Here is a 23,549-nt window from a genome sequence, read left to right as displayed (position 1 = left end):
CCTCATCATGAGGATGAGTTCTTATTCCCAGAGATTTGTGGTAAGGATCAAATAAATGGCCAGTGGTACCAGTGGAGGTACTAAGTACTACTGAGATGAAGATTTATTCCTTTCTAGCCTTATTTAATTTTCTCCAGGGGATATTTTAAGTTTTCTAAAATTCAATTAACCTCCTTGTGAGTTCATAAATTTCTCCATGTAGTGATGGAGTTAAAATGCCCAAGAAAAGCAAGATTCATAGACTGGAGCAAAATCTGTTTAAGGTGGCCCTTCTCTGATGTAAACAGGATTCTATGTAAAATAAATTAACAGTGGTGTCTTATGTTAGCAAGATTATCTCAATGCATGCACAGATTTATTATATACACATTATATAACTATTTTCCTTTTCATGCGTGTGCTCTAAATGCTTTCTCTATTGGCAGCTCGCCACTTTGGTGTGATTTTTAATAGATGCCAACAGCCTAAGGTGGGAAGGCAGAAGGCAGAGACAAGAAGGCAGAGGTGAGAGACAGCAGAGATGCCACATGGCAGAAGACAGTAGTAAGTGGCAGATAGAAGCTAAGGACAGTTAGAGAGAACTGCAATTGAATATAGTTAGTGTCTCAAATTACAGACAGTGCAATAGGGCAATAAACCTGTCAGCTCCTTAATAGAAGTGTTTAGCAGAAAGCTGAGAGAAGCTAGCTCCTGATAAGAGGCAGAGTTGGAATTCAGAGCAGCAGCTCTTAAGGAAGATCTTGCCTTTCTGGATCTTAGTACTATTTGGTTCTGACAAAACTAAGCTCTGAGGGAGGAAAAGATAACATCTCCCAGGATACTCTCCTTAAACACCCCTTAAAGTTCTTTCCTTCTTTATTTTGCGATTAGATTTATCTAATTCTGAGAGGGAGAGGTTGAGGTTCTCCATTGATGCAGTTTTGCTATTTTATTCTGTAACCAACTTTACTTCTCTAAGAATTTGGAAGTACTTGGGGCATATATGCTTACTATTGTTAAATGTAGCTTCCTTCCTTATCACTTTTAATTAGATCTATTTTTGCTTTTGCTTTGATTAGAATTGGTACTCCTGCTTTTTTTTGCTTTAGTTGAAGCATAATATATTCTGTTCTAGCCTTTTACCCTTACTTTGTGTGTATCCTTCTGTTTCAGATGTGTTTCTTGTAAACAACATATGGTGGGATTCTGTTTTTTAATCCAATCTGCTATCTGTTTCTGTTTTATGGGAAACTTCATCCCATTCACATTCACAGTTATGTTTACCAGCTGTGTATTTCCCTCCATCCTATTTTCTCCCCCAGTTTGTACTTATTTCTCTTTCCATCCTGTCCTTCCTTAGCTGTGTTTTGTTTCTGACCATCCCCTTCCTTCAACCTGTTTTCCTTTCTGTCCCCCTTCTTCTCCTCTTTTTTTTCTTTCCTGCTTATCTTTTTTTAAAAAAGATAAAAAGATTAAAAAAGATTTAAAAAGATAAAAGATAAACGTCCTGCGTTTTTTCTTTCCTGCTTATCTTTTTAAGCTTCTTTTGAACCTTGTATTTGAAGATCAAATTTTCTGCTTAGTTCTGGTCTTTTTATTAGAAATGATCGAAAGTTCCCTATTTCATTGAAAGTCTGTTTCCTCCTCTGAAAGATTATGTTCAGTCTCTCAGAGTGGTTGCTTGTAATACAAGATCTTTTCCCTTTGGAAGATGGTATTCCAGGCCCAATGATCCTATATTGTAGAAGTTGCCAAATGCTAGGTGAGTAATCATGAGTGTGGCTCCTTAAATACTTAAATTTTTTTCTCTCTGGCAACTTGTACTATGTAGTATTTTCTTTTTCACCTTGTGGTTCTAGAGTTTTGCTACCATATTTCTTGGAGTTTTCCTTGTGGGATCTCTTTTAAAAGGTGATTGATGTCTTATTTCAAGGATAATTTTGCACTTTAGGTCTGGTATATCACGGCAGTTTTCTTTGATGGTCTCTTTTTCCAAATTTTCTCCTATCTTTTTGTTTGACTGTTAAAATTCTTTACGAGTTCTTTCAAGAAGATTCTTTGGGCTTGAGACCAATTCATATCCCCTTTCAAGGTTTTGCGTGTAGGCATTTTGTCCTCTTACATAATAGTGTTTTAGTAATGGTGTTTTGGTCTTCCCTGTCACCATAGTAGCTTTCTATGGTCAAGGTTCTTTTTTGTTTCTTGTTCAACCTCTTTTCAGGACTTTTAAAGTTGAGTCTACTGAGGCACAGGGATCACTATCCCAAGTTTGTTCTGCAGCTTTAGCTTTAGCTTTAAGCGCAGTGGCCCCTTGTTTTTGATGACTTGCTCACAGTGTTATAGATAGCCCAACCTAGATCCAACTGTTGTTGTCTGATATCTGCATGCTGACAGTTTGTCTTCTGTGTGGGGACTGGAGGGTGCTCCATCAATTTGCAGTTATATTGAACAAGAACTCTGAAGGGTCTCACTTTGCTGCTCTGTGTTGTGATTAAGATCCTCTCACTGCCTTTCTAGGACACTATCTGAGCTATTCTGTGCATCCCTTTTACCTCAGTGAGACTGACCTTTCGTCATGTCCTCCCAACCTGTTTTGAGTTGGAAAATTGTTTCATTCTGTGTCTTCAGAGGATCTGTCTCGTTTCCATTGTTGTTTTTGAGGGAAACTAGGGGAGCTCAAGCTGCTTCCTGGTTTCACTCCACCATCTTGACCCCACCCCTAAATATAGGGTTTTCATGACAATCATAAGCTTAACCTTTCCCTTTTTACTTCTTCTATTAGATTATCTACACATTCATGTCACCTTTCTCATTAATCTTTAAACTCTAAATAATCTTTTCTGCTACCTACTAACATACTCAGGTTTTCTCTTTTGTCATGCTTTATTTTTGATTTCCTTTACAAACTCCTGGAAAAAACTGTTTTTATTCTTTGCTTTCACTTTTTCTCCTCATTTCTTCATCTTACAATTTGGCATTTGACCTTGTCACTTGACTGAAATTACTTTGAAAAAGATGAGAACAACTCTAAATTCATCATTGGTATCCTAATTTCTCTCACTTCCTCCTTCTTAAGTCCTTTTTACTCTTCCTGGATACTCTTTCTCCTCTGGGTCTTCATGACACTGCTATCACCTGAGTCTCTCTGATCATTTCTTCTCAGTCTCTCTTGTTGTACCATCATTATATATATTGAACCCTAATTATGTCCCTGTTCTCTGTCCTGAGTTCTTTTATTCCTGTGGGTTCATGGATTTAGACCCAGAAAGGGCATTAGAAGCGTCTTCATTTTAGAGATAAAACAGATTGTGATAGTTAAGTGCTTTGCTCAGGATAAAACAGTGTCAGAGTGACCACTGATCTTTCTGACTCTAATCCTGTTATTATATGTACTATTCTGTATAGATTCTCTACTTCCTGCACTTACTCTTTCACTGATTTTATTAGCTTCTTAGGGTTCATTGTCATCTCTGTGCACATAGATTATACAATCACCATTAGCCTCTTTCCCAAGCTCTGTTCCTTCACTAGATGCAGTTAGATACTTCCCACATGTCTCATAATCAACTAATTTAACTACACTATTCATTCACCTCACCACCTTCAAAACCTATTTGACCTCCCTGTCAAAAGCATCACATCAGTGGGGTACAAAATTAGAGGAAACTTAAAGTCATAGAATTGTTTTGTAATAAACCACTTAATGACATTAGATAAATTATTTTATCTGTAATTCAGGGTACTTCATGTTTGTCCAAAAGTATTTTCATGTCTATGGAACAGCATTATCTGGCTGCCAGTTAATAGGGAGTTTTCTCACGATAACATTCTGGCAGAGCTTACAAATTATAGATCTATGTTTTTAGTTCACACCCATTCGAATAAGTAATTATTTTGGTGTTTCCAAATGGTACAAAATTTTCAGTTTAAATGTTATTTCTATATATTGTATCATTAGATTTTTTGGTAAAAATTGTTTACAAGGGGACAGCTAGTTGGCACTGTGATAGAACACTAGCTCTGAAGTCAAGAGGACCCGAGTTCAAATTTGGCCTCAGACACTTAACATTTCCTACAGTGTAACCTTGGGCAAATCACTTAACCCCAGTTGTCTCAGCAAAAAAAAAAAAAAAAGTTAACAAGAAAGAAAATAGAATATTTTGAAAAAAATATTACAACTTCTTTTCCTATAATGTCTTGTGGAGTAGAAAGTAATAAAATTGTCTGAAAGGTAGAGAGCAGGTAAGTGGTCTTTAAGTGAAAAACTGACAGACTCCTGAGTAATCTAGAATTAACCACTTAGTGATATTTTTTGGAAACTGGATCTTCATGTTAAAGTGAAATTCCATATTAGGTAGGTTTACTTGAGCATGTTCCAGAGAGATAGATAGTGGAAATTTTTGATTAGTCTGAATAAGGCTTTTTGAAGTCCAAGTTTATTTCTACATATAATAAATTGTGTTTACATTTTTGTCGAAGGAGTGATTTTAGAACATATAAAGAAAACTATATGCTGAATTAGTGAATTAGGAGTTGGCGTTTCAGTTCATAAATCTGCATAATGTAATAGAAAAGACTTTGGTCTTAGTTTCAAGAGACCTGAGTTCAAGTCCTTGCTCTGCAGTTTACTTATCTATATTGGCTGTCTCAAAAATGTATAAATTAAAATTGCACTGAGATTTTTGAGACAGTTGATATGAAGTCATTCAAGTAATTTCTTTTCAGGCTTCAGGTTCCTCATCTTTAAAACAAAGTGATAGAATTAGATGATCCTTAAGATCTCTTCCTGCTATGATATTTTAGCTACATATTATTTTTAAAGAGCTCAGATTACCTTATGTTAAAGCATCTTAAGAGGTGTTTGATGATATAAACCCCGAGGATAGCTATCCAAGAATGGCTTTCATTTGTGTCTGTGTTTTAATATCACAGTACAAGATTGCCTTGGATCCAGATCTGGAAGGGCCTTAAATGCCATCAAGTTCATATTACAGGTGAGAAAACTAAAGTTGAGGGAGCTTGAATGACTCGCCTGAGTCCATCAAAAAGCATGAACCAGGCTCTAAATCAGGTCCCCTGTGCTCTATAGCTAGAACTCTTCATTGAGATACTTTTATATTCATAGGTATTACTGATATAAAAAGATTTCTCTGGTGATGTCAGGCAAGGTGTGTTATTACAGAAAATATATATAGTATTTTGGGCCTTTCCATTAAAACTTAGTGAATCTTTTCAATCTGCTTCACTCATTCTTTAGTTTACATAGTCATCTCTTTATCTACTTTAACCCCTTCTCATTTCTTCTTTTAATTATGTCTTTATGGCCTTTTTCTTAAAATGTCTGCAGTTGCCTAAGGTCTAATTAAATAATATGTAAGTTTTGAGGACTTTGTCAATATCTTTTAAGCTAATTCTGTTTCTTAAAACCACAGTATGTTTTGTATAGTATATAGTATTGTTACCATCCTCATTTACAAAATTCGTTCTTAAAACATACTAAAAAGCCAGACAGGGAGGCAGCATAGTCTAGTAGTAGGGAAACTGGACTAAAAATAAAGAGCTCTGGGTTCTAGTTCCTTTACCATTTCTAATTGTTATCAGTAGGCAAATGAAATTATGATTTCCTGGCCTATAAAATGGGATTTTACTTCCATTTACTTACCTTGTAATCTTTTTTGCAGGAGAAATGAGATAACTTTAGTTTTTATTTCCTTGCAAGATGAGTATTATGAATTCAGATTAAAATAATTTTCATTTAATTCAAGAATATATTGATTTGCAAATTAATGCATTTGTACAGTGAATTTGAGAAGGGACCCTAACTTATACATTCATAAGCAGCCCTCTCCCAACCCAAAGCTAATCTATGTACTTTTTCTGTTTATATTCTCATTCTCATTCTCTCTCTCTTTCTCTGTGCCTTTGTCTTTGTCTCTGTGTCTTTGTCTTTGTCTCTGTCTCTGTCTGTCTCTCTCTCTCTCTCTTTCTCTGTTTCTTTGTTTCTCTTCTCTTTCTTTTTCTCTGTTTCTCTTCTCTCTCTTTCTCTCTCAGTGGGGGAGGGCGGGAGAGTTATATCAAGACGTGTCTTTACTGCATTTTCAAATTATTGTCAGTTCTGGGGACACAATGTTAAGGCTAAGATAAGAAGAAAAATTAGGAATTATTCTCTATATAATTTGGAGTATGTTTTAAGATAGGGATGTTATAGCTACTTGTTAGCAATTCTTGTAATAAATAACTTTAAAAATTCATTTCTAATTTTCATTTTTGTAAAATTTTAAACTTGATTTTATTGGAAGGACTAATAACTTTGTCTTTTCAATGCATTATCTTCCCCGTACTTCCCTTTATACCTTAATCCATTTTTATATATTTTCTCTCAGTTTTTTTCCCCAGACTTCTACAACATATAATGTTTTCCTATCTCCTTTTTTCTCATGCCTGATAGGAAGTCCATAAAAATTGAGATAGTCCAGTAATGACCTATTGATCTGTAATATTGAATTTTTAGACAAATAAAAGGGCACCCTGACGATTATACATAAAAGGATTTTTATTATTCTCTTTTCAATAAGCCATCTTTATAAATACAATTAAACTTAAACTAAACTTATTTTCATACTTACCATCCTTCTAAATACAATTAGACTTAAACTAAACTTATGTTCTTACTTACTCATTGAAAACGGGCAGCTTCAATTTAACCAAATTTTATACTTACCCATTGAAAAAAATGAGCAGTTTCAATTTAACCAAATTTTAGTTCAGTACAATCTGACGATTTCTAAAAATGTTGTGCATTAGCATTCATCCAAAAAGATAATTTCAAATCATCTTTATTTGATGTTTCAGTAGTATTAAATCAGATTTTAAGAATGTGGGTGCTAATTTGATTTTTCATTATATATTTATTTTTAGATTTTTTTCTTTAGTGTATGTAGTGCAACATTCAGCTGTATTTTATTAATACAAAAAGACAAATAAAGACTATAATCCAGCCACAACAGACTTAAGTCATGTCCTTTTAAAAGATGCTTAACCTTCAAGTACCTCAGTTTCTTTTCCTGTACAAAAGAAAGTAGAATATTTAATGGATGATGTCTGAGACTATTGAGAAGTAATACAATATAATACTTTTAAGTCATCAGAAGTAATGAGAAATCATAGAATCTTTATATGACACTAAACTAATATTTGATACTGCTCATTGATTGTAATACTGATACATAATAGTGATTTTAGATTTGCAAGTAAATAGTTTGACCAGAAAAACAATAATCCAAGCTTCCTGCATAAGGAAAAGTTGGGAATAAGATATATCCTGAAATATGGATTAGTAGAATTCATTGTATTTTATTAAACTGCTTATAATATGTGTTTCCTTTGTTTCCATTGTTACTCGCCTGCATCAGGATGAATAAAATCACATTTTGGTTAAATAAATTTGAAAACAAAATAGATATATTATGCACTTGTATAGAATTTATTGGATAACATTTTTTTGGGGATGACTATTTAAAGTCTGCCCTGATACAACCTGGAGAAATATATTCTGTCTTGTATGGAAAGCAATATAGCGTTGAAATATTCCTCCTTAATTTTGATCAGAATGAACAAAAGTGTCTGTGTTTATTCCTGCCTAATGCATCACAAATCTGCTGACATGCTAACCTTGGAGTCTTGGCTGGCGTTAATCAGGCCTGTGCACCGGCAGGAAAGATGTACCTAATGCACTCCATCAGTGCAGTTTGCATATGGAAGTTCTCACAGGGGAGCTGCCCTGTGCCAGCTGAGGGTTACCTGCCCACTGCAGTTATTGTATGTAATTATCGAACCAATCTGTTCAGCCCAGCAGGATTTAGATGGTAATCATGAAGCAACACTTTGGAAAAAGAAAGATGTAAGGCACTCTCCCCTTCTCATCAGTTATGTGAAGTTCTAAACACTCTTAAAGCTATTTTAGTAAAGTAATACCTCTGTATACTGAGCTGTTAAAATGAATGCCACTTGAAGTTTCTTAAGGCTTAGTCAAGTTGTCATTTTTACATTTATCATATCCTTTTGGAACATTATACATGCATGCATACATATGTACGTATGTTACAGCTGTGTTTTAATCTTTCCATAGCTACCTTAAGAATATTTTTGAAATAGTTGGGATTAATTGTAATGCACCAGATAATAACAGTTCTGTCCATTTGGAGGTTTTAAGATAATGTGGCTCGAATAGAATTCAGCTTTTCCATGTAGTTCTCTTTGGAATAGAACCCATGGTTGCCATTAGGAAAAATAACAATGTGCTGTCAGCAGGTGTTAGACTTTTATATAGCTGTACAAAAATGGCCTGAAGCAAAGAAAAAAAAAGATTCAGATAAAGTTTAACTTAATGTTAATTGCTGGAAAATATAAATGAGGACATTGGTTATGCTCTGGGATAGTGAGATTTTGTGTGTATTGAATTATTTACCAAATGATGTAAATGGTCAGTGTTTCTGTGAAAACTAGGGGATAACATTTATATTTGGAGTTTTTGATATTTTAAATTTTAAAATTCATTGAAAAAATCCAAACTAATAAGACTTTGAACTTCTATGGTACTCATATGTACATAATTCAAAAAAGAATAAATGTAAGACACTACATGAACCAAGTAATACAAATGTGGTAGGAGCAGGAATAGAAAAAAGTTAAAACATAATGTCTAAATTAATTCCTCACTCTATGAATCAACTAGAAGAAAGAATAAAAATTAGGAAAATATATAAAGATCAAATCTATTTTGAGAATTTAGGACTAGACTTCGTATTTTTAAAACTACCTAAATCATTAAATTAGTCCGGGGGGAATATGTTAATGCTTGTTATTCAAGTTTGGCAGACTTCTGACATAATAGGCCTTTGTCTAAATAGGACATTTAGAGGCCTATTCAAGTTCCCCCAACTACTTATGCTTTCCCTCTAAAATTGACTTCTATCCGAGATTGCTTTCCATCTACTCAGTAGTATATATCTTGTTTGCCATAGTTCTTTGTATGTTGTCCCCCTTTTTATAATGTGAACTCCTTAACAATAGAAACCTGGGTTTTGCCTTTTTTATCTCCACCTCGTTATAATACCTGACACATATCTATTTGAGTAGTCAATGTTTTGGCATAGTAAAGCATGTAAATGCATAGTATTTTATAAAAAGTGATCTCCTTCCCCAGGTATGAAATAATATTAATAAAAAGTTAGCAGGTAAGAAGATATTATTTTATAGTATTTTAAAAGAGATGCATTGTATATGGTTGCTTCCCTGTGACTTGGGGCTAATCATATTCTCTTTTTCTGTCAGTTTTCAGATTGGTAAAATCAATTTAATAATATATATATATTTTTAACATTATGTAACATTTGTGTTCTGTTTTGCTTGGTAGCACAATCTTTATTCATAGTAATAGTTAAAATGCTGAATGAATGAATAGTTCTGAAGTTTAAATGTTGAGTTGGGTCTTATATTAGAGAGATAATGTGAATAAAGGATAGAGATATGATTGTAGTATGCTTTTAATAAGGTACATATGTTATTTATGTTACTATGATCTGGCAAATTTGTGTATTGATTTATTCACCTATATTTTTTCTTTCTTTTTTAATTAGAAGCGAAAGAAAGAGATGGAGGAAAGCATAGAATCAGGTGCTGAAGATATGGAAATCTCACATCAAAATATATTGGAGGGACCTCAAACTCGTAAGTTGAATACAAACTTCCTTTGTCTCTTTCATACATGACACTTGGATTTTCTCATCATGGATAAATACTGAAAGCATCTGTTTATGTGATGACTTTTATGCTAAAATTGCTTACTGTAAAAGTAGTTTTCTTAATAAAACACTAAATATTTATAGCATTTTGTAATTTTCAAAATGCTTTCCCATGCAGTATCTCATCTAATCCTCACAATAACCATTTGGTTTAGATAGGGTAGATATTTTCTCTATTTTATACTTGAGGAAGCTGAGTCTTCCTTATCTCTCCTTTGCAACATATGATTTTTATCAGTATATTTCATATCACTTTGAATTGTTACTTTAAAAACAAATAATGCATCTCAAAAAGTGTTCTCAGAACTACCACAAAATTTATTTAAGACTCTATACATGTTCTTATGATCAAATTAATGGTTTATCCATTTATATTTTGTGGGAAGACATGGTACTTGTTTGCTCTTCCTGAAACCTGCTTGTACCCTGAACATTATTTCTAACTTTTCACAATCAGTCTCATTCATTACCTAATAGTTTTGTACTTTTAAACAACATTCATATTTAAACTTTAGATATCTTGTTTAGAGAGTATATGTAATGTTAACACTAAAAAAGGTAAAGGTAAGTAGGGTAAACAATCCCACTTTACATTCTGTTGCCATCTTCCATCTTCCCACTGTTCTTCTCCTTCCTGTCTTGTTCATTTTGCTGTTAGAAAATGATGTGTTTCAAGGATAACTACTACATCAAAGCATATCTCAGCCCAGAGACTAGCAGCAGCAGCTACAACAGTGAGTGGAAAAAGAATTTAGGAATAGTAATAAAGAGAGTAATATTCATTTTTAAATACCTTAAATTTTGGTATAAGTGACAAGTTTAATTTAGGCTAGACCAAGAATATTATAGTAGAGTTGATATTTAAGGTTTGAAATTAATTTGTAATTATACAGGAAATTCGCATGATTGTTCTTAACTATACATGCATGCACACATCTATTTTACATGCAAAGTACATAGGAACATTTTTATTTAATTGAAATTTCAAATGCAATAGCTGGATTTTTTTTTCCTTAACTAAAGAAATAGTAAAAACACGAGGGAAAGAATAGGAATAAATGTTTCTAAGTGAAGGAACAATTCAGATATTTGGTGTTAGAAATTTGAAACTGGTGAAAATTACTCTGAGTTAAGAAAGTTTAACCAAATTCTTCTTTATTCAAATTAGTTGGTCACATCTAAATTACATTTTTTCCTCAATAGTTTATTTTTTCTCTGAAATACCAGACTAGTTAAGATAATCTGATATTCAGATGTTCATCAGTCAAATAAGCTTCAAGTGAGATGGCACAGTAATGGCAGCTACTTAAGAGGGATGATCTGAGGAGAGAACATCATTCACAAGGTTAAGAAAACTTTAGATAGAGAACACATTTTCATTTTGTTTTTCTGTACACAAAATCGTGTTTTGAGACTTTAACGTTTAGTGTTACAAAAGTATTTCAAGAGTACAATTAGCTCCATCAGTAGTTCTAGAAATATCAGTTTCTTTATTAACAATTTTATTTTCACTCACAGTTTATAGTTTGTAATATGGTAGGAGATTTTGCTCACCATGGGATCTTTTAAAATACTATATAAGGCAAAATGGGAGCAGCTTTCTTTTAATATGTATTTAGACAATTTAAAAATATGTATTATTTCTCTGATATACCTAAACTCATTTTGAATAGTTAGTGGTCCATTGTATAAGAACATATTCTGAAAGCTTGCAAAATGTGTATTGTGAAGGTTTCCACTAAAAAGAGAGGGGAGTGATTGGGTTTGTTCCCAAGAACAAGGTTCTCTAGTACATTTATTTTCATGTGAGACATAATTTTTGTCAGTTCTTTTTTTGTTGTTGTAAAAAATACACTATGCCTACCATAAAATAAACTTTTTTTTTTAGTGGGTTTTTTATTTATTTATTTTAAGAATTGTGGTAAAAAAGTTAGTAACATAATTATATATGTATATAGGCATGTTTTGCTCCTTGTACTATGGATGTCGGTTTTAAAGAATCTTGAACTCTGGGATCAGAATTGAATAGGGAAATATACTTGCATTGCAATGTATTTTTGGTGGAACAGAATTTTTTTTTTTTTTTTTAATAGCCTTTTATTTACAGGATATATGCATGGGTAACTTTACAGCATTAACAATTGCCAAACCTCTTGTTCCAATTTTTTACCTCTTACCCCCCCACCCCCTCCCCTAGATGGCAGGATGATCAGTAGATATTAAATATATTAAAATATAAATTAGATACACAATAAGTATACATGACCAAAACGTTATTTTGCTGTACAAAAAGAATCAGACTCTGAAATATTGTACAATTAGCTTCTGAAGGAAATCAAAAATGCAGGTGTGCATAAATATAGGGATTGGGAATTCAATGTAATGTTTTTTAGTCATCTCCCAGAGTTCTTTTTCTGGGCATAGCTGGTTCAGTTCATTACTGCTCCATTGGAAATGATTTGGTTGATCTCGTTGCTGAGGATGGCCTGGTCCATCAGAACTGGCCATCATATAGTATTGTTGTTGAAGTATATAATGATCTCCTGGTCCTGCTCATTTCACTCAGCATCAGGGAACAGAAAAATTTTTAAGAAAAAAATTAAAATATTGACAATTTTCAACTATTAATACATAATTCAAATGTTGAAATGTGTTTTGTCTTTTTCAGTCGCTCAGTTTTACATATTTTCCTAACATTTGGAATATTTGTGTATATTTTATCAGTAATGATGAATATTAGAAATGATTGTATTTTATATAAGAACAAAAATAAAAAATAATTTCTTTCTGGACCATTGCCCAGCAGAATCATTAGAATTAATATTCTGGGGAAATGTTAGACTTCAAAATAGATACAGTATGTCTCCAAAATATCCACTGCCTGGTGTTGGTGATAACAAGAGATGGTCAGTAATATATTCAATAAAGGCAGGGAATGTTGTAAAAAGAAAATGTCATTGATAAAGCATTCTTGAGACTCACTATAATATAGATTAGGGACATATATTAGGAATAAAGTCATACTGAAGGCATTTTTACATATTAAATTTTTGCTTTAAATATATGATGTGGAAGTTGCTTTTAATTAAAATTTTGAAAAGAAAGTCAGAAAAGACTTATAAAAATGCTCAGAATATCACCTTTAGGTTACATGGTCAGGCAGATGACAAATTAGTCATGATTTCCAAATATCAATGATATTGTAGTAAATGTTTAAAAACTAGTTTCCTGAAAATTCATAATTTTGTGTTTAATTTACTTTATTAGCTTTTTCTTTATTACTTAAGGCCAAACAATCAACAAAATAGTAAATGGTCAAACTGATTTTTTGTATTTCCTGATTTATAGGATATAAATGTTCAGTCATACTGAACATTATATCAATTGACTGTCACCAGCCAACTACAAACTGGCTCCAGGTCAGTTGTGCCAAATATCTTTAGTCATCATTCCTCAGTGAATTTTGTAATAGAAATTACAACTATACATTCATAGAAAAAAAGGATCCCTGATAAGGCAGAATCCTTTATGAATTCTCAGTTTGCTAAGGAGAGTGTGCTTCTCAGTGCCTCTCATTTACTAACTTATTTTCCATACACCCATACTAGAAACACAAGCAGACTTGGTCAGAGCTCAGATCTAGAATAGGGATCTTTCTTGCTAGCTACTCTGCTGGTATATCCAACACCTTGCAGGAAGTAGTGTTGAATGGAACAGAGTAAAAAGGATGCCAGCATAAATGTCTGAATCAGGCCTGAAGGAAAAGGTCCTAAAACTCAGCTTGACCATTCTTACCCAGAGGTTACTTACTTAGGGAAGAGATTCAGGCCAACAAACTTTTTAAACTCCCTCGGTGAGAGAAATCCAAGGCATAGTTATATCTTAACCTTGGGAGCCTACTCACCAACAAAGGCATGAAAACAGAAGGTGAGTAATGAGGAATGCTTTATCAAAAAACTAAAATCTTAAAGCTAAAGGAAGTGGTTCAGAAACCAGCAGATAAATCAATCAATAAATCGACAAAAGAGAACCTAAAACCAGAAGAAAGAATGAGTAAATTTCGAAGTATACAAAGCTAGCCTTCCAAATTGTACCATATAAACTACAGTAAACAAATGATGTCTGCATTCCTGGAGAGCATGAAACAGGAAACTCCGGAATCATTTTTTAAAGAAGGAAAATCTAGAAGAAATTGAAATTAGAACTCTAAAATGCAGAATTGTTATTTTAGTGAATGGATTGGAAACATTTTGAATATATTAAGAAAATGAAAAGAAAGAAAAATGATTATTTTTGGAATGTAAAAATACCAAAGTGGAGGAAAATATGGCAAATTTATTATTATAGAATTGTCATGACAGGTTTGAAAAATGACCCAAGAAATCGTTAAAGGATAAAAAAGGGACATGAGGAAAAGACATATTGGAACATAAAGAATCTGGTAAAAGAGGGAAAACTGAAGCCATAGATTAAGTCCCCTGACCTTCCCTACAAGTGAGTATTTATCTTTTGCAGAATGGGAAGTTGCATAATTAGAAAGACAGGAGGTAGGTAGGGATAAAAGATAACACATAATAAATACTAAATCCATAAAGAACAGTGAGCTAAAGGTATTTCCAGTAGTCCTCAAAGAAGTGAGAATGTGACTAAAAATAAAAAGAATACAGGCATCTAGAAGAGAGGAAGAAGTCTTAGCTAATGAGGGAGCCACTAAAGATTTTGTAAAAAGAATACTCACATGAGAGAGGAGATAATGTATTTGAAATGGAAGATGGGGACCTCATCATGACAATGATCTGAAGTACTTTATACATTGGGAGTCTACCCCTTGGAGCAACTGGTACCTAGAATAGTGGGGACAAATAGATAGATGTGACTTCTTTGAAAAGGAGTAGCATGGAGTGGGTCTTGGCTATAAGATTTGGGCACTTAAGAGTTTTTACAATATCCCTATGTCTGATGTTGCTACTATATGGATAATAAAGTAAAGAAATTTATTGGAGTAGGGACCTTAAACCTGGTACTCTAGGAACTTTAAACCCTTGAATGACATAGAATAAAGAAAGAAAACATAAAGATATAATACACACTAGAAAATTCAGAATACACTAGAAAGGAAATTAAATAATGAAGAGGACAAAAGAAAGAAATTCTAAGAAAATAAAATTAATAAAAGTAAAATCAAATTAATGAAAATAAACTCAGGTCCTCCTGACTTCAGGGCTGGTACTGTATCTACTGTGACACTTAGCTTTCCCTAGCAAAACAATACTTAAAAGAGGAAGCACTGGCAAAATATCAGATCTAAATGCAGCCTTATTAATGTTAATGACTGAATCAGAGAACAAGACAATGAAAATATATAATATGTATATAATAATGCTAAAGCAATCCTTAGGAAAAATATTTTTGAGAACATAAGATAAAAAATAAATATTCAGTTTTTAAAAGCAAGAAAATAAGCTCAAAATAAACAGAAAAGGACATTTTTAGGGGGAGTAATTGGAAACAAAAATAAACCTAAGAGAAAACTAAAAGCTAGTTTTTTGAAAACACCAGTAAAATACATTATTATATCTAATATGCTGAGAAAGAAGAATCAAAATTGACAATGTAAAAAATCATAATACAGGAGACAGAAAAGTGGTCAGAATCTACTGTAGTTGTATGTTAGCAACCTTAAGTATTTCAAAGTAGAGGATAATCTACAAAAATACAAAATACAGTTAACACCAAATGGAGAGCATAATCAAGTTTTAGAAAAAAAAGCAGTAGTTGTAAATGAACTACGAAAGTAGGGAGGAGATCTTAGTCTCTCATCTTATACAAGATGATTCTGCCAGATTTTTAAAGAACAATTAAATCCTGTGTGGTATTAATTATTTTCAAAAGTCAAGAAACTAACAAAAAAATTATAATCCCAATACTGAAATCAGGGAATTATAAAAGTAAGGCAAGAACTATAGATTGATATTATTCAGAAATAATTTGAAAATCAAAAATATAGACAGTAAATGACTTTTAGCAAAATACAAATAGATATGTATTCATTATGATCAAATTGAATTTATAGCAGGTAAGCAAAGATGATTTGATTATTAGAAAAACAATCATTAAAAACAAACCACATTATTATATTGATAAAAAATACAATACAAAAATACAAAAGCAACAATAAGCAACAAACCTTTGATAAAGTACAACATTCATTTTTGCCAAAAAAGCAAAAACAAAATTACAAACATCCATAGAAGAACTTTTTTAATATAGATAAAATTGGATTAACCTATCAATTGGTTTCCACCTAAACATTTTTGGCCCTTTTAAAAAATTTCATCCTTTTTGTATTATTAAAAGTAGAGACAATAAAGACATTATGAGATAGTGAAATAATAAATATCAGGTTACTTTTTGCCTTGGTCTAGGAATTTCTTTTGTAATTTCTGTTTTGATTTGATTCATAGAATATTTCATCTACGTGGGAAATTCCCTGGGTAGAAACCATCTCCATTGATAAAAAATGGCAACTCTTTAGCATCTTAATAGTTTTAGAGTTTCCTGGAGCATTAATAGGTTAAATGATTTGCTCAGAATACTAGAAGTAATACTTGAAACCAGTATTTCTTATGTCCAAGGTTGACTTTCTGCTAGTAGTTCACATTGCCTCATGTGATGAGATAGATAATGAACCTCTTCTATGTCTTGAGAATATTCCAAGTTCTAGAGACTCAGTATTCCCTAGCCTGGAATTCATAAGAAAATGTGTCTTTCATTAAATAGACATTCAAAATTTGTTGAATGAATAACTTAATACTAAAACATTTATCTTTCATGTGCCATGCCCTCTGCTAGGTGATAGGTATACGAAGATAAAAATGAAAATGTGAAACCACTTTGTGTTTTTAAGACCTTTATAATGCATTCAAAATTTACAAAGATTCTATCTTTATATCTTTGCTATAATACTCTTTTCCCCTTAAATTTGGTCATGTGATTCTACTGATCAAAAAACTTTACTGACACCCTAATGCCTTTCAAATAAAGCTCAGACTTCTCTGTCTTCTATTTAATCAAGAGTCTCTACAATCTGGCAACTCCCTACATTTTCAACTATATCTAATATTCTTCCCAAGAAAGGCCAAGGTCACACACTGCATCCCTGTGTTGTCATCAGTTGTTTTGACCTTTGTTTTGGCATTGGACTCCAATAACTGGAGGAGAGACCTTTCGTTATAAATACAGGAGTAAAGGAAACCTATCCCTTTTCCCCATTCTTATTTCACAGAAATTTTGAAATATTAATAACAGAAAGAAATAGGAAGAGGCAAACGTATCCTATTCACCATTAACTTGATGTTTTATGTAACAAATCCTAGAAAATCAGCAAAGAAATTGAGATAGCACTTTTAAGCAAAGCAGAAAACAAAACTAACCCAGAAAAATTAGCATTTTAAATTATAGCAATGCAGATAATGTAAATCTAGGAGAAAATAATAGAAATTTATAATAATAGAAATCATTATAAATGATTATAAAATGGGCAAAAAATTTGATTCCGTCTACAAAGATATATTCAATATTTGTAAAGATAAAAGCACAAAGTGGAAGAAATAATGATTGATTTAAATTATCTAGGATTATTCTGTACTCCTGAGGCTGGGTTATGCTAACATAATGCAAATAACAGTACAACCTAAATGAATTTATATATTTGGTTGCTGTGTAGTGTTAACAGAATTTGACAAAATAATAACAAAAGTTATATAGAGAAAGAAAAAGCATCTTGATTTTCAAGGGGAAATAATGTCAGGGTAGGGAGAAGAAACGAAAGAGAAATAGCACTTCCAGATCTCAAATTATACTGCACATCAGCAATCTTTAAAACTATTTAATACTTGTTCAAAAAATAGAAAATAGATCCAATGAATATACTAGTTAGAGAAGAGTCAGTTGAATTCAATTATGTTGTTCAATAAACCCAAGAATATAAATTACTTGCTAATTTGAAATAATTGCTAGAAAATTTGGAAAACAATTTGCCAGAACTTAGGTTTATATCAGGGCTTTTAAGTGTTTTTGTTTGTTTTTTGTTTTGTTTTTGAGGGTTGGTTTTTTTTGTTTGTTTTTGTTTTTTCTTTTTTGTAACAAACTCCTTTGGCAGTCTGATGAAGCTTAAATAAGTTGTTCTCATAATAGTGTCTTTAATTGCATAAAATATTGAGGATTACAGTGGAAGCTAATTGATGAGACACTTTGTTTTTGAAAAGAATATTCACGGATTCGAAGTTAAGAACTTTTGAGTTTAGATTAGCATTTTATGCCATATGACACAGAAAGGTCAAAATAGATTTATGTTTTAAATACAGAAGGTAAGATCCTTAATCAAACAAGGAATAAAATGAATCACAAGATAATTTCAAGCTATATGGTATTCTAAAGTCTTTGGGTGAATAAAGTGTATATATTTAGGGTAAGGAAAGTAACCAATTGGGGTCTTTACATCAAACACTCTTGTTATATTTAAGATATATAGAAAATTGACACAAATATATAAGATCAAAAAGTCTTTCCTTAGTGAATAAGAGGTCAAGGGATATGAACTTTCAGTTTTCAAAAAAATACTTGTAACCTATTAGAAACCATATGGAAGATTGTTTCAAAAACAATTATTAAGAAGAGAAATGCAAATCAAAAGAACTGAGTTTTCACTTCTCACTCAGCAAATTGGCAAAATGATAAAGGATAGACTAAGTGTTTGTGGAAAGGGAAACTTATAGCATATATGTAATAGTATCTTAATAATATACTACTCTGTAAGAAACAATGAATATGAAAAATAGTGCAGAAAAGCTTTAAAAGACTTATCTGAATTGTTACAAAGTAAAGTAAGCCCAGAAATGTAAATTTACATAGTGACAATAAAGTAAATGAAGAGAACAAAATGGTATAAATTGAGTGTTGTGAAATCATAATGAATTAGATTGGTCCAATTTTATATTCGTGAGAATGCAGCTCCCTTCTTTTCAGAGATGAGGGTGACTATAGGCTTGAACCTATAATATTTTCTTTGATTATTGTTAGTTTTGCCAAATTATTTTTCTTCTCTTTTTAAAATTTGTTATAAGGAATGGCTGTCTGCAGGGTAAAAAAAAAAATATATATATATATATATATATATATATATATATGTTGGGAAATTGGGTAATATAAAATCCAAGGATACCAATAAAATGTTAATAAAAATATTTTTCCAATGGTAAAATTAAGTCTGTCACATAGGAAACACTTAAGAGTTTGTTTTTATTTGCTGTATGTCAGAAGATATATCATGTTTCCCTGGGACATAAATAATAGCTTAGATCTTTCAAGAAAGAAAATTAATCAGGATCTTGATTGTCTTGTATTAACAAGCAATTATCATCCTGTATTAGGAAAGTAAGGTGAGAGTGTGGCTGGTCATAATAATAGGTGCTTATTCACAAATTTGCCCCTCTAAATCTCACATAGTAATTTTCTCAAATGAACTTCCCAAGTTATTGTAAGGATCGTTGAGTAGGAACTATCATTTAAGATTTCTTGTCTGGAAAATTCTTTTAGTATAAAAAGTAGCTTTCTATTTTTCATGTTCATTATAGAAGAAGCAAATAAATTTCAGTGGAAGATGTGTCATCACCGCAGGACAGTCCCACATCTTGCCAGAAATATAGAAACAGGATTTAAGATGATATATTTAGATTAAAATCCCATGCTTTTTTCATAACACTAATAGTATCCTCTTACTTAATTCTGAGTTGTTGTTTAGGTTTTGTAGTATTAATTTTTAAATTTTGTAATAAATTCTAATTTTTACTAATTATTCCCATTTTTATACCTTTGCAAGCCAGATGTATATTCTATGGAGTTCATATTCTTAGTGATACTATAAATAGAAAATTGACTTTAGACTTTCTCTTTCCCTTTCTGTTTCTTTTTCACTTTTCTCCCTCTTTCTTTATCTATAAAATGAAGATAATGACATCTGTTTTGCTTGACCCATAAGGTTGTTGTGAGGATCAAATGAGATAATATTAGCATTTTTAAAACTTAAAAGTGCTTGAGCAGTGTTAGCTATTATTGATATGAAAATATTTCCTACTCTTCCATGTCATTTGCATTAGTGATATAAGACATGTAATTTTTCTCAAATTGTGGATTATATTTTGGTTATTAATTTGTGTTTTTCTCTTATTTTTAAAGGTTCAAGAACCAGAAAGAGAGTCCTGAAATAGAATGAATACAATAAGCCCATATAAAGAATTTGCTTCATTTCTCCTTTTTTCAATAATGCTTCTTTTCTCCTTTCTTGTGTTGTGTTTAATTTCCATGTGAATCTTGGGAGGAAGGGTGGTGGAAATATTTTAAAATCCTTTTATGTTTGAAGAGTGTTTAAAGATTTTTATTAAATAAATACTTCCTATAACTTGTTATGCTTTAAAGTCCAATTTATGAATGTTCAAATAATATTGTCATTATTGAGTTTTGTGACATCCTGAAAATTTTTAAATTTCTGAAGTTAAATGTTAGCAGGTGTTATTAAAAAAAAAAAAAAAAAACCCCAAACCCCAAAACCTGTATAAGCAGTTTGAGGCTTTGGAAATTATATAGGGAGAAATTTTCAATATATTTAGATAAATTGGAGAAAAAATAAATATTCCATATGCACTTAATTTTATTTTGACCCTGTGTAGTTTTTTTTCCTCTTCATAATATAGTTATCAATGAAATTTTAAAAGGCAGTTTTTTCCCAAGTAAAGAATTTTTGGCCTTTTGAAACATGCTTTTTTTTCTTTGTTTTTTAAACCTTGAAGTTTGTTCTAAATTTGTACCTTTGAAATTTAGTAATCAATGAATAGGCATTTTACTGAGAACTTATGATTTTTCTTTTAAGGACTTTTACCTGTAATGTTGTCTTACATGGTAATATACAGGCCTCTAGGCAGGTATGTTCTAAGTATAAGACAACATACCCAACTTAATTTATTTTCATACTGTCTTGATTGAAGGGACATACAGGCACATATTTATACAGATTTTATAAAAGAGAAACTGATAGGTTGCACTATTAAAGGAGTTGTCCAGTCAGTGGCAAAAGGAAACCTATCTCCTGAACCCTAACAGTATAGTTTAGAATGCCTGTCTTTTCTTCCAAATAACACCACATTGCCTCATATAACAACATCCTGTCAGCTAACTAATAAAAAAAAAAGTGTATACAAATAAGTTAATAAACTTTTCTTGATTTTGGGGAGAAAAAGATAATTCTAAACATTATTTGGTTGATGTATCAGTTTATTGTTATGTCAGTAAATATTTGGTGAGCATTGATACAGTTCAGTTCCCTAAGTTATTTGTTAAATACTTAATATATGCACAATACTCTGCTAGGTGTTAGCACTGTGACATATAGAAAAGGTAGGCATCTGGATGGTACAGTGGATAGAGAACTGGACCTGGAATAACAAAGACCTCAGCATCTTTATAGCTTTGTGACACTATACACTTAATTTCTATTTCACTCTATTCATCTGTACAATGGAAATATCACTCAATTCCCAGAGTTGTGAGGATCAACAAAGATATTTGCAAAATGCTATATAAATACTAGTTATCATTACTACATAAATTAAAGAGTTCCGGGATTGTTAAATGAATAGTCTAGGACATAAATGCTGTAGAAATAGCGAGAACTCATTGTGAACTAGGGTGATCTAATTAAACTTTATTAATACTTCTTTCTCCTTTGATGAGATAGTTTGTAAAAAGATATATCCTTCTAAGCCATCCATATGAGATTATTTGTCTTTCTTATTTTTAATGCTTACATAGAACTACACAGCTTAACTTTTAATGAATTAAACAGTATTGAAACTATATAAATTAAATGTTTGTGTATATTTAATGAGCTTTAAAAAATTTAGCTGAGATTTAAAAAATACATCCAAATAATTCCAACATACATTCTACAACATTCATCCAAAATGGTATAGAATTTAGAACTGGGACATAAATCATGATTCCCTGTTTTCATATTTATTGTAATTTTAGATCTATGAATAGGTTTTTTTTGTTTGTTTGTTTGTTTTAAATTTTTGTGTCGGATTACTATCAGATGAGTCTTTGTCATGGTCTTTTAAAATCTTCCCAAAGATCTAATATTGCATTCATTTACAAAATTTTTGTCATTGTTTAGTTGCTTTTCAGTCATATCTCACACTTTGTGACTCCATTTGGGGTTTTCTTGGTGAAGATACTAGAGTGTTTGCTATTTCCTTCTTCATCTCCTTTTATAGATGAGAAAACTGAGTTAAAACAAGGTGTAAAGTTCATATCCAGGGACTCGTAGGCAGCAAGTCTAGATTTGGTAAGTCTTCTGACTTCAAGCCCAGGAGTCTTATCTACTGAACTCTACATACCTGCCCTCATTTACAAAATAGAAAATTATGATTGGGGGAGGAGGGGAGGGAGTGTATCAGTGATTTTTGCAGAATGCCAGATTTTGGTTATTGGAAGTATTATGATTGTGATCCCAAGTGTATTTGTCACACCTAAATCAACTCTCAGTTCTGTTTGTGGTATATATTTTATGTATGTGCCTTATCCTTTCTATGTTCCAGATTTTACAAGCATAGTGAAACCTGTGTTGGTTAAATATTAAGAAAACTTTTCATAATGTTTTTAACAAGTACTGGCACTTTTATCTACTGTTACTACATTGACAAAACTGTAAGAATTAATGAAAAACTAACAAAATTTGCTTACTGCAAACCAGTGAACATTTATTAATTGCCTATGATATGCAAAGCTCTGTGCTAGTTGCTATAGATACAAAAAAAGTCTCTGCCTTCAAGGTTACATTTTATTGAGACTTACTCTTCACAAATCAGGGTTTACAAGGTTATTTGGGGAAGGAAGAGTATTATTAATAAATGGAAAGAGTCAGAAAAAAACTTTAGAGGAAATGGAACTTGAGCTAAGCCTTGAAGGATGATAGAGGTGTAGCTGAGGATATAGATTCTAGGCATAAGGGAAAAGTTAGGAAGTAGGAGATAGGGGAATGATGCAGTTTCACTAGAATATAGAATATACAAAGAGAATTGTGGAATAAGTTTGGAAAAGCAAGATCCAAATTGTGGGGGGCTTTAAATTTCAGGTTTGTATTTCTTTAAAGTAATAAGAGACCACTATAGGGTTTTGAGCAAAGATTTGACATGATCAGATATATGCCTTACAGATTATTTTGGCATCTATAAGAAAGTTGACTTGTAGAGGAGTAGGAGGCTCTTTTGATGATCTAGGCAAGAGGTAATGTGATCTGAACTAGGGTAATGGACATGTGAATGTAGTGAAGGGGACAAATTGAAAAGATAATTTAGAGGCTGAATCAGCAAGACTTGGCAACTAACTTAGAGGGAGAATGAAAGAAAGAGGAATCAAGAATGACCCAAAGATTGTCCCTATTAGTGCCTGGGAATGTAGTTGAGAAAGAAGGAGAGGAGGAAGAGAAGAGATATAGGCAAAAGAGAGGGAGGGAGGAAGAGAAGAAAAGGGGAAGGTAGAGGGAGAGAGACAAAGTTATCTATTTAGTTACTTTTCTGTCACCTTTCAGATACGTCTGACTCTTTAAATTTGGGATTTTCTTTGCAAAAATTTTGAAACTCATTTTACAGATGAGGAAATAGGCAAACAAGTAACTTACCTAATGTCACCATAGCTGTTAAGTGTATGATG

General features: G+C 31.9%; 1 protein-coding gene across 6 annotated transcripts in view; it reads left to right on the top strand.

Annotated features, from left to right (window-relative positions):
- The window catches only part of VRK1 (VRK serine/threonine kinase 1), a 114,043-nt gene extending 93,920 nt beyond the window's left edge, over window positions 1-20,123 (top strand). For 4 of the 6 annotated variants that reach the window (XM_012550489.3, XM_012550492.3, XM_023504493.2 and 1 more), the window contains exons 12-13: window positions 9,618-9,708; window positions 20,019-20,123. In XM_012550489.3, coding sequence (XP_012405943.1) covers window positions 9,618-9,708; window positions 20,019-20,050 — 123 coding nt within the window. In that variant the 3' untranslated portion in view covers window positions 20,051-20,123. Of the gene's footprint in view, window positions 1-425; window positions 505-9,617; window positions 9,709-10,440; window positions 10,517-20,018 lie in introns of those variants that run through there. The other 2 variants (XR_004232103.1, XR_004232104.1) reach the window with 2 other exon arrangements.
- Window positions 20,124-23,549: the final 3,426 nt, after the last annotated feature.

Source organism: Sarcophilus harrisii, chromosome 2, assembly GCF_902635505.1.
Source record: "Sarcophilus harrisii chromosome 2, mSarHar1.11, whole genome shotgun sequence".
In the NCBI taxonomy this organism is placed as follows: Eukaryota; Metazoa; Chordata; class Mammalia; order Dasyuromorphia; family Dasyuridae; genus Sarcophilus; species Sarcophilus harrisii.
The sequence above is the reverse complement of the archived record's forward strand: the minus strand, read 5'-3'. Positions and strand labels throughout refer to the sequence as shown.